At 46.3% G+C, this 12513-nt stretch overlaps 1 protein-coding gene across 6 annotated transcripts in view; it reads right to left on the bottom strand.

Annotated features, from left to right (window-relative positions):
* Positions 1–404: 404 nt before the first annotated feature.
* Positions 405–12513, bottom strand: part of NIPAL3 (NIPA like domain containing 3) — a 50727-nt gene continuing 38618 nt past the window's right edge. For 4 of the 6 annotated variants that reach the window (XM_067724214.1, XM_067724236.1, XM_067724223.1 and 1 more), the window contains 4 exons: positions 12356–12444; positions 10267–10330; positions 8455–8549; positions 405–4244 (listed from right to left, as the gene is read on the bottom strand). In XM_067724214.1, coding sequence (XP_067580315.1) covers positions 4045–4244; positions 8455–8549; positions 10267–10330; positions 12356–12444 — 448 coding nt within the window. In that variant the 3' untranslated portion in view covers positions 405–4044. Of the gene's footprint in view, positions 4245–7226; positions 7259–8454; positions 8550–9827; positions 10040–10266; positions 10331–12355; positions 12445–12513 lie in introns of those variants that run through there. The other 2 variants (XM_067724245.1, XM_067724253.1) reach the window with 2 other exon arrangements.

The raw sequence follows: 12513 nt of genomic DNA, 5'->3' as shown, positions 1-12513 counted from the left end.
TTGTTCAAGACCACACAGCTAATAAGTAGTAGAGCCAAGAATCAAACCTAGGCAGTGCGGCCACAAGTCTATACTCTTCACCACGGCAGTGGGGAAAGAAAAAGTGCTTAATTCAGCCTTAAGTACAATCACGGGCATCTCTAGATCTGCACGGTTTCTACAGCAGCCACTAGCTATATGTGGATATTTAAAATAATTGAATTTAAATAAAACTAAATATCCAGTACCTAGGTTGCGCTCACCAGGTTTAACGTGCTCAATAGCCACACGTGGACAGTGGCTGCCGTTTGGGCAGCACAGACATGGAACATTTCCATCGTTGCAGAAAGTTCCATTGGACAGCACTGTCGTAGATAACTCTGGAAAGTATTAACCAAACATAAAAGACTCAAACTCAACAGGCATCACATGGATTTTCTTTAATTAAATACCACTTCATAATGCTATTTGCACATAGCACATACATTTTTTTGAAAAATAAGACATGCCATACTTTAGTCACTAAATCAACAAAATGTGGGCTTCCACATAGAATATATCCTAAGGCGACATGATTTACACAGCTTCTCAGAGAAACACACAGTAAAATTTTTTGCCTGTCAGCCAGTGTTGGACCAGATTTGGAATTCACAAGGCTGAGGGTTGGAGATTCCCCAACACTACCCTGAGGGACATCTTGTCTCCACACTGTACCATCAAGCCGCCTCATTTCCACCAGAAGAGCAATGGAGATGTCAATCCTCCCTTGCCTACCCAGTGTTCAACTCCATCCTGCAAAACCCTCGCGCGATCTGAGACTTCACGTGATGGCACGTCAGACCTGCGGCTTCGTGGGAGGGCTGGGGGCGGGTGGAATGGGGCTTAGGTCCCTTCAAAAGCTGCAGGCACCCATCTGTGAAGAACTGCTTTTAATGTCTGATTAGGGACCCCAGAATCCCAGCCTTTAGAAGAGGGGAACAGAGTGGGGTGGGGAGAGGAAGCCAGAGAACAAGTGGAAAGCTGAAACCCAAGTTTGGTGACCTTGCTGTGAGAAGGGAGATGGCGGCAGGATACGTATTGTTGCCTGGAGCCTTCGAGAGGGCTTGGCGACGTGAGAGCCATGAGAAAATAAAGAGTCAGGGCTGTGAGTGGAAAGCTGATGTCCTTGTGCCCCACCCTAACAGCAAGTGCTGCTTATCTGCCACCAGCAAACCGTCCATTTACACTCAGGGACAAAGACTGGGAGATGCCAGCCCAAGACAGAGTCAGAATTCTGGGGACCATGGCGCCACATCAGCCGTTCTTCCCGGGACCCAGGTGACCTACTCTGGCTTCCACTCCGCAGCCACCATGCAACTCTGTGCAACCTTCCTGTACTCAGCCTCACGGGATGGCGCTGTTGCCCCAAACCTGAAGGCAGCTCCTGGGTGGCACTGAACCCATGATCGTCAGCTGACCTGAGATTACAATGTGCTTTCATCCATTCATCACTGTTGCCTGACTCCAGGTTAAAAGACCCAACACAAAACCAAGGGAAGGGGGCAGAGTAAGGCTGGGAGCACATAAGATACCAAATGATCACCTGGGTTTGACACATTTAAATGGCCTCCCGGCTCACCTTCCCTTTATCCACTCTGCCCTCACACCCACTCCCGGCCCACATTAGAAACATCACTGGGAAAATGTGAATAGCAGCGAAATTGGATTTTAATTCCCCTTTTGTGTTTTGTTCCTGCAGCTGTGCAGCCTGACCTTGAAAAGTGAGTTTTATTACCCCTTCAGAGTCTTCCTCCGAACTGCATAGGGCCTCCTTTCCAATCAGTGCGGATCCTGCCACTCTCTTCCTCATGAACCATCAATGGCTCCCATGTTCTCTAGGATATGTTTAAACTCCTCGGCCAGGCCTTCCAGTCCCTCCATGATTCTACCTCCACTGCTTATCTTTCCAGGCTCATTTCCCATTACCTACCCCGGCTCTTCCTTTGCCACCCGCCTCAACCCATCTCTGTGTCTTTGCAAATGCTGGCCCCTCTGCCTGGGGGTGATCACCCTACTTTCTATGCTTTGCCCAAATCTTAGCTAGATTTGCCACCCATCCATGAGTGGAGCCTAAATCATCTCCACTTCTGAATACCCAGTTCCGGGCTCAGGGCCTGACCTTTAGCAGGACCTCCATCACCGTCATTTTCTGTGGTCCGCTATTGCACTCGGCCCGCCCTGTCATAGTTGACCAGGTATTTTGTCTCTCACGGCTGGCTTGGAGTGCAGAAACCAGGTCTTATTACTCGTAGCCCTCACTGTCCAAATGCTTAACACATAGTAAGTGCCTCATAAATACTGTTTTGATACCTATTCTAAAGGAAGAAGAAGTCATCGTCTGTTGCCTTCTTAGGCATGTAAGACACAATGCAGAAGTGGTTATCACAGGCAACATATCAGTTTTGAAGTCAAGGTACTAAATCAAATCAGTATGAAGCAAATCCATAAAGGTTAATGATCTATCAACACGGGTCTGTTAACACTGTTATCTTGCCAGTTAGCTCAAGGCCGCCTAGGGAAGCAGGAAGTGTAGTTCTAAGAAGTAATCACTGGATGCAGAAATGCCCTGGATCCTACAGGGAATATTCGGCCTGCCAAATGAACCCCCAAGAGGAGACAAGGAATGGTAATTCCAACCTTCCAGCAGGGGTGTGTCAGGGTTTCAGCAGACTGTCTCTCTCAGTTATTAGGTTTTCAAGGTGTGTGATACAGGCAGGATTACCTGCCTCAGGATCACCTGTGCTGCCAGTTAAGAATGCAGACTCTTGGGCCCGGTCCCAGTCCCACTCAATCAGAGTACCTGTGGTTGGGGTGGAGGAATCTGTATGTTAAATAAACTCCCTAGGGGATCCTTATTTTCATTAAAGTTTGCAGACCTTTACCTGCCATTCTCAAAAGCATACAGTCAGTCTAGGGGAAGACAATCGTGTACGCAGCCAGCCAGCCAGCCAGCAGCAGCCCCATTTCTGAGAATGCCTACTTCTTCCAGATGTACGTGCATGGGGATGAGGACCCAAAGAGTCTATCGACCCCAAGGAAGTTAACCAATGACTCAAGCTTGGTCCGTCAATCTATAAGGGAGAGGAGAGAGGAGAGTTGAGTGAGGCTGTCTCTGAAATGAGCACCCCTGGTTTTCCCAGAGGACCCTGGTGTGCAGGAAAATACACATACAACAGCCAGATTGTCTGTCTGTCCTTTATAGGTGATGCAATCACCTCTTGCAAAATGAAAAGGGATTTTTCTCCCTTTATGGGCTGAAGGCTCATGACCCCTGCTCCTGTCTTTCTTATTCTTCCCCTTCTTCTCTTAACTTCTCAGTTCCTTTGAGGGGAAAGAAAGCAACCAAGTAATTCACAGAACCAAAACCAAATTCGTTTTCAGAGTGGACCCAGTATAAACACATCAAGCACACCCTCACTGGGGCGGCACAGACCATCAGAAAGCAGATGTGCATTTCCTACAGGCAAGTGACAGGATGTTACACCCAGGGCTGGTTCACCATGCCGTGTGAAGGCGACACAAAGCTTATCTCAAGTACAGAATCAAGAGGGAGGTGGGTAGAGATCAGGCCTGCACATAAGGTGAGGGAAGACTAGATTTGGAGGTTTCCAGCCTTTCAATGGATTTGGAAAGTATAAGGGCAGAATCTCTGCCTTGCTTTGGCTCTAAAGAATGTGGCCACCTTTGGTCACTGACTGGGGAAACCCAGTTCCCATCCTCAAGGATGACAACGGCTTTCCAAATCTCATTGGGCTAAATCAGGCAGAGGCTGAGCTCTGTACCGCCCACCTAGAATACTGCTTTCAGCCCCCCACCCCAGCCCCACCCTCATCATCTGAAACTTCCAGGACCAAGATAATCTGCCCTTTGCCAGAGACGAAGGCTTTTCAAGATCCCCGTCCACAGAGTTCTTGGATTAAAAAAATAAGACTTGAAAGGCAAGTTTTAGAATTAAGGGTTGAACCGCTATCAGCATGGCTTGAGCAGCTGTAAATGGAGAGGAGGTGAGTCTCCTTCAAGGTGGGCTCACTCCTTCTTGGTGTGTTCCAGGACGCGATAGGGAACCCCAGAGGCGCTTCTAGAGCCGTGTTCTTCCTGCATGATGGGCAGCGTGGCGGGAGCGTAGATCTCAGAAATGTTGTCATTGTTTTCCAGGGCCCCGTAGGAAAAAGAAGCTTTGAGGTCAGGCTGGACGGTCATCCCTTTGTCATGCATGTTTTGCATACCTGAAATGAAATTCATTTCCCCCAAATCATTATGCAATGGGGCCGAAGGAGGCTGCATCTCATCCTCCTCTATCCCACCACAGACTAATCACAGTGCTCAGGAGCTAAGCATGTGCACTGTCAACTTCCTGAATGGTTTGGATCGAACAAAAAAAGAGCGCCCATAAATATACACTAGAAATATTTTAGTTGCTAAGCAACAAAGGATGACTCTTCAGGAAATAAGCACACAGACCAGCCACTGTCAAAAGAAACCATTGGCTTAGAATGAGGTGGGAATGTCCGGACCACAGGGCAAGTGGAACCAACACTGTGTTGTGAACGTGGTAGATGCCAACACTTTTCGCTGAATTAAATCAGGATCCAGAAAACTTCATTATACTGTTGAGAGAAGACGAAAACTTCTGTGTCATGGATACATGATGGTGACACATGTATTATGATGCTCAGAGGGAGAGTTTTGACATTAACATCCCTGACCCACATATGGAGTAAGGTGCGACTTTGCTTATTACCTCTGGGCACGTTGATGTCGGATTTCTACTTACATTTGAGGGCAAAGACTTTAGTCATTAATTCCTTTAAATGTAGTCTACAATTCCCCTAGTTAAGTAGGACCTGGCCTCCTCTGAGGCCAGTTCTTTTCCTGGTAGGGAATTAAGACCCTTCAAATTCTCTTGCCCCCTGGTTGAGTAATAAAAACACTGAATGCAAATTATCTTCCATGAAACCATGATGATAATAACAGCTGACATCTGACTGCTTCCTATGCCTGACGCACTGGGCTAAGTGCTTTAAATAGTAATAGTAACAACAACAGCAGTAATGATAATGGCTGATGAGGACAGAGCATTTAGTTGGTGGCAGACACTAAATAGTTATAAAGTTTTATCTCATTTGATTCGCACAACTATTGATTAGGAAAATGAGGCAGTTGGAAGTTAAGGAACTTGCCTGAGGTCGCCAAGCTAGCAAGTGGCAGCTCTAGGGTGCAGACTCAGGTGGTTTAAATTCTGAAGCCCACACTCTTAACCAGAATGCTGTGTGGGCTCCCTATAGACCTTAATCCCCCCAAATCCTATGACAGAAATATGCTACTATCCTCCTTTTCCAGAGAAGAACACAGAGATTCAGAGAGGTAAAGTAACTTGCTCAAGGACACACAGCTAATGAGAGACAGAGCTGGGATTTGACACCAAAGCCCATGCTCTTATCTACTCTGCAAATGGCCTGGGAAGACCCAATCTGTGGAAGGGCCTTTGCTTCCACATTGCACAAGCCTTGGCTGATGAGAATTTTTTTGCGGTACGCGGGCCTCTCACTGTTGTGGCCTCTCCCGTTGTGGAGCACAGGCTCCGGACGCGCAGGCTCAGCGGCCACGGCTCACGGGCGCAGCTGCTCCGCGGCATGTGGGATCCTCCCGGACCGGGGAACGAACCCGCGTCCCCTGCATCGGCAGGCGGACTCTCAACCACTGCGCCACCAGGGAAGCCCGGCTGACGGGAATTTGAAGGGTACAGTTTAAGAGTCTGTGGTTTAGATTTTGGGGAGGGAACTGGGAGGAGATGAGGGGATGCCTATTCCTCAGGGAAGAGAGTTGGCTTACCAGGTATAGTTTAACTTTGTCAACGTTCCCCAGCCAAAACCCACCAGGAATACACCTATAGTCTAACAAATTTGGGTTTCTTGACTCATTTCAGTGAAGGAGGTGTACGTCACGGGGAGCTGTTTCAGTAAGAGGGTATTAGAAGGACTTACTACAGAATTTGGGTTGTGTTAGGTGATTTCAGGAGGGTTTAAGGAAGCAGGGCTTTGCTTTGGATTAGATGCTGTCAGGACGTGGGGATAATTCTATAACTGGGGATCTTAATGATTGTTATCTAGAAGGAAAGAAGACTAGATGGAGACTAAAGCTGTGATTGGTAAAGAAGCAGCAGTCACTCATGTGAGGGGGATGGTTGGTCTTTCTATGGTTTGGACAATGTTCATGTTTGTCTGTGTTTGGACATGACAATGGCATGGTCCTGTTTGTGTCTTGATCCCTCACAGTCCCAGAATGACCTTGTGTGATGTTGATGTTCTGTGAAATGGTCTATGTTCAGCCAGGAACACCAAGGCCCAGCTGTGAGAGCCAGGCCAGCTCCTCGCTGCCAGGGACTGTTTTTCTCCTTCTCATTTTCTAGAAGTCTTCCAGGTGCTAGAATTATTTCAAGCCTCTCCTAACTGTGACGTGTAGTTAATTTTCAGAACTTGAATGCCTCTTGAACCGTGGCTACTAGTCGGTTGTGAAGATATCAATCTGGTTAGACCCAAAGCCAGGGAGGCCCTGATGCTGACCAGGGAAACCAAGCAGCTGGAAAAGCATCTCTGTTTAAGAGTTTTCTTCTTCTTATTTTACCCGACATCAGGTCAAACAAGTGTTTGAAATTTTCACAGTCTTTTTTCAAGTAAAGACAAAGTGAAACCAAATTCAACCAGGCATCTACCAGGTCCCAGACATTGTGCAAGGGGCCTTTAACATATTATCCCACTACCCTGGGAAAAGGAATCCCAATTTACAAGCGAGGGTCAGAGGCCTTGGGAGGTCCGGGCACACGCCCAAGGTCACTCAGCAGGTAGGTGGTTGAGAGCCGGGATTTGAATCCAGGTCATCTGAACTCCAAGCCCACGTTCAGCTTCAAAGTACAGAAGCCAGGCCTACTCAGAAGTCCTGACATGCCACGGCACGAGGGCAGGTCTCCTTTCTCCAACATCCAACTTCCCACCGGTCACGAGGCACAAAGAGGAAGCGAGAGCCACGTCCACAAACAGATCACAGAATGCGGATACCTAAGATTACCTTAGGTTACCTTCTATCTTCTACCAGAAAACACATCTGCATATACGCAAATACTCATATAGATGTATACACATACACGGTTTATAAACACACAAACACACATGTACATACACATACTTGCACACACAGAGTTGACACCTCACCTATCTGGAATTCAGCTATCCAGCGCCCTCATCTATCCGGAACACAGCCGAGAAACAAGGAAGTAAGCAAAAAAGGCATCTGAGCAGCCAGATTAGATGTTTCAAAAGTCCATGCACTAAAGCTCATGCACTTAACTCGTAGGAGAAACCTTAAGGCCCCAACTCAGAGCTTATTTATTTTAATTTTATACATGATTCGAACAACTTGGGTCAAATGAGAAGATTGACACGGAGCTGCTACACACAGGCAGGCTGGTAACAGCAAGAATGACAGACAACAGCTTAATAGCAAGAGATGAAGAAATAATATAAAAAGTAGACACATAAACCCTGGGGCCATTTAAACCATGGGCACCTCGGCCAGCCCTGAGAACACACCTGCCTCCCGAGTGCTTCATTAAGCAGCACTCTACTCCATCACTGTGACTGTCTTTTGTTCACAAGACTGTCTTAATGGAGGGTGGGAGATTATGCTTTGGAGAGAGTTCCATTTTATATATCCAAAATAAAAATTAAATTTGAGTTAAAGAGTGAAAGCTAGGGGCCGCTAGTATCCTATAGAATTTAGGTCAGCAAATCTAGACGGGGCTGCCCAACATCTTAACCTTCTCATCTGAATCCCTTGAGGCTGGAAAGTGCTCTCCAGTCCTCTACAAGCCCCATCACTCCCTTTTGTGCAGTACTCAGCTGATTCACACATTTTCGTTCCTGCCATTTGAACCTGTGCTTCTCAGTGTGAACCCTGAGCTCCCTGGGGAACTAGGCTCTCCAGAACAATCCACTCCCTTGTGGAATCTAAGGAGTGAGGTTATGGTATTTGAATTTCATTCACCCTATTTGCCTTCCCCTCTCTGATCATTCCATTCCACTGAGATGAACTGGATTTTTCCTTTTGCAGGCATGAAGCCTGGTGCTGCAGATGAGAATTATATCCAGTGTGAATCAGAATTGTCTTTAAAAGATCCCCAAATTGACATAAGAACTGGCAAGATGTGCGCAAAACCAATCGAGGTGCCTCAGCCATTGCCTCCTCTTTTGCAAACTGAGATCAAACAAAAAACCAAAAAAACCCCACAAAAAAACGGAAAGAAAAAAAAGAGAGACAGTCACGTCATAATAGCACAGCACACCTTCCCTGCACCAAACCCAGAGGCTGGTTGTGTCTTTTTAAACAGGAAGTAGCAGTCATTCTATGTGGATGGGCTGGCCAGCTGGATTTGAATGTTACCTGGCATGGCATCCATGGAAATGTAGGGCTCAAAGGGAATGGCCTTCTTCCTGTTACGTGTGATCAAGAAGACGCCCAAGAATGCGATGAGGCACCTGGCAAACACAGATGAAGAGAAACAAGGCCAGAGTGAGGTTGGGAGGGATGCTTTCAAACGTGAGTAATGGGAAAAAGGGGAAAACAGGGTGGCAGGCTGCGGAGGTGGGCTCACTGCTGAGCGGCCCTGAGAGGCGGCCGAGCCTGGGATCAGCAGGAAGCAGATGCGAGATAAATAATAACAGCCCTGCAGCCCACACAAGCCTCAATCAGAACAAATCAGGCCATCCTTGGCCAAACCCTCACCTCCACTTACGCTGCATCTCAGAACCCTGCCTTTAAAGATTTTTTTTTTAATTAAAAAGTTCTTTATGGCCTAAATTCAATCAATACTGGAGCAGAGAAAGTAAAAATTAGGAAGCCCCTGTACTCGCCCCCACTATAGGTGTATATTCTTCCAGAGTCTTTTTTTGTTTTGCTCTTTTCTCCAGAGCTTAGATAAACAAGCACACTTTCTAAAAACTGAGGCATAATTTACAGGCAATAAAACGCACAATCCTTAAATGCAGAGCTCGATTAATCTTACCTGTGCACACACTCGTGGGATCACCACCCAGGTCAATAGAGGAGTCATTTCCATCCCTTACCCACAGAAAGTTTCCTGTGCCCCTTCCCCATTCATGCAGACCCTTCCCCAGAGGAAACCACTGTTCCGACGTCCACAGAATCGACTGGCCCGTTCTTCAACTTCTTGTGAGTTAAACAATACAGCGTGTACTCTTCTATGTCTGACTTCTTTCGCCTGATAAATGTTTTTAAGATGCATCCACTTCATTGTGTGCATTAGTAGTTCATTATTTTTTTATTGTTGTGTGGAACGCATTATCTGATCCATTGTCTGAATATATCAGAACTTGTTTTCCACTCTCCTGTTGTATCCAGTTTGGGTATATAATGAATAAAGCTACTGTAAGTATCATGTACAAGTCATTTTGTCAATATATATAACTAATTTCTTTTGGGTCTATATCTAGATGTGGAATTGCTGGCTCATAGGGTGACTATACATTTTAAAAAATGTAACTTTTTTCATTCAACGTATCCTAGACATGGTTCTACATCAGTACCAATAGACTGGCCTCAATTTTTCAAAACGGCAGTATGGTACTAATTATACGAAGATGTGTAATGTATTTAACCTGTATTTTACTGATGGGCATTTAGGTTGTTTCCAATTATTTGCTTATACAATTAATTTAAAAAATAACAAACACCCTCATACGTGTGGCGTTATGTCCAACATTTACTTTTCCAAGATAAATGATTAGAAATGGAAGGCTGCGTCAAGAAGCTCATTTAAAAATCTCACTGTTATCGCCAAACTGTCCTCCCACGTTAAAGAACTTCTCACACTGTGGCAGAGAGCTGGGCTCCTCATCCTCTTGCCAACATGGGACACTACCCCTCCTGTTAGGTTTTGCAAAATGATGGCATCTTGTTCAGCTTCAGTATCCATGCCTTTGATCTGAGGTGAGGTTGAGAGTCTTTCCTGCGTCAAATTGTGATGTGTTCGAAATGACAAGGAGATTAAAGCCCAAAAGAGAAGAAAGGAAAAGTAAAGCCCTTTGGGGAATAAAACGCTCACCTCTGGGGACAAAGCTCCCACTGCCAGCTGCTCCTCTGGCTCTAAGGGACTGCCTGAGAGGCTGGAGCAGGGGTAGGGAGAGAGGGGCAGCCTGCCTGGAATTCGGGGCCAGGGAGCAGGATGAGACTCACCCCAGTGCAAACATGCAGACGTGCAGCACGTCCTCCCCGAGGAAGTCCAGGTAGAAGATGGCGCCTGAGCAGCAAAGAATGGAAAATGCGGGTGAGCTGTTTTCAAATCACCCACCTGCCAGTCTGTTTAGGATCTGGCGAAGCTCCCTTCCCTACAGAATACCAAAGGGGTCCAAAATACTACGACTGCACCTAGTAAGAGATTAGCAGAATGGAATAAAAGCCATTTGGGGGGAATAGACTGTCTTCTCTTTCTCCCCCACCTAGGTCCCTCTTACCTCCATCTTTTTTTTCTTAACTTTTTATTTTGAGATAATATTAGATGCACAGAAATAGTACGGAATTCCCACGTACCCTGTGCCCAGCTTCCCCCAGTGAAACGACACTATGAGCTAAACTAGAGACTTACCAGTTTTTACACACTCCTCTCCCTCATCTTTCTTTCTTTTTCTTTTTTGTTAAGTTTTTATAGGAGTATGGTTGATTTACAATGTTGTGTTAGTTTCAGGTGTACAGCAAAGTGAATCAGTTATACATATACATGTATCCACTCTTTTTTAGATTCTTTTCCCCTATAGGCCATTACAGAGTATTGAGTAGAGTTGCCTGTGCTATACAGTAGGTCCTTATTAGTTACCTATTTTATATATAGTAGTGTGTATATGCCAATCCCAATCTCCCAATTTATTCCTCCCCTCCCCTTTACCCCCTTGTAACTATAAGTTTGCTTTCTACATATGTAACTCTATTTCTATTTTGTAGATAAGTTCATTTGTACCTTTTATTTAGATTCCACATATAAGTGATATCATATGATATTTGTCTTTCACTGACTTAACTTCACTCAGTATGACGATCTCTAGGTCCATTCACGTTGCTGCAAATGGCATTATTTCGTTCTTTTTTATGGCTGAGTAATATTCCACTGTATATATGTACCACATTTTCCCCCCATCTTTCTTAAGATGGAAAACCAAGGCTTCGTGGTTAAGCCGCCGGAGCTTTCTAACCTCATGAGACTGGCAGATGTCACACCCTGCAGTGTGGCAGTGCCACAGGCCTGCCGCCCTCACCCTGCAGCCAGCGTCTGTCTGGACCCACTTCACACCCCACCACCCCAACCCTGCCCGGAGCTCCTGATTCCCTGCCTGACTGCGGACTCAACCACGGTGTTTCTATCCCTTTCAATCTTGCCTGGACCGAAGCTGTTGACCAGGACTTAAATCTCTGCATGAGGTTAGCTTTCTGGCTGCTCTGGGTCAAGCCCCGCTCAATCCCTGGTCCCGCTCACGGCACAGGCCCTGGCAGGCTGTGTGCCCTCTTGTTCTAACCTCTGTGAACACCAGTTTGGGCACCACTCGTCCAAACTGCAGTGCGAAATATATGGCTTTCCGGCTGGGCCTTCCTCAAAGGGAGGCACACTGGTTGTTACTGGTCTTTTTACTCTGAAAATCTTAGTCACCATTGCCATTTAAAAACAAACAAACAAAAAAAACCGACACACACACACACACACACACACACACACAAATATGCTTGCAGCCTCTGAAGCCACCTCAGAAAGAAAAGGAAAAAACATATAGGGGTGGAGTAGAAGAAAAGGGGAATGTAACAGAGACGATGATCACTTACTGAGCACGTGTTATGTACATACTCATGATCTCTAAAAATTATACAGAAGAAATTTGTGGTCACTTGGCCAGGGGGGCTGTGGAGCTAGCAGATGGTGGCAAACACTGTTAACGAAACCCAACACAAGCAGTACAAAGTAGGGGACATCTGCACTATACATATTTCAATTCTAGGAGGAAAGTATTATTACTCCCATGTTATGAATGTGGAACTGAGGCTCAGAGAGGTGAAGTGATTTTCCCAGAGCTACACAGCTCCGTGTCTGTGCTGGGGTGCAAACCTAGGCCTCTCTGGCTCTAAATCCTGCGCTTTCCCCACAAAACCATCTACAACTGGGACAGGCAGAACAAGTCAGCAGAATTGGCCTTCTGACAGAGGCAGCGCCCCTTCCCTCCACACTGGGGTAATGTCCCTGCTGTCAAGGTAGAAGACAGAAATCTAGCGACCGCACCCTTACCTGCTGTGATAGCCACGGTAGTGGATAGAATGTAGCCCACGCTGGCAATCAGAGAGGAGTCGTACATCTGTGAGGCCTGACCTAAAAACCTTCAACACAAAAGCACTCTGGTCAGTGGGCTGTGGGGATGTCGGAAGGCCGAGGTGACAGCCGATGAC

This window comes from Pseudorca crassidens, chromosome 2, assembly GCF_039906515.1.
Source record: "Pseudorca crassidens isolate mPseCra1 chromosome 2, mPseCra1.hap1, whole genome shotgun sequence".
Classification (NCBI taxonomy): Eukaryota; Metazoa; Chordata; class Mammalia; order Artiodactyla; family Delphinidae; genus Pseudorca; species Pseudorca crassidens.
This window is presented reverse-complemented; position numbering and strand designations above follow the sequence as displayed.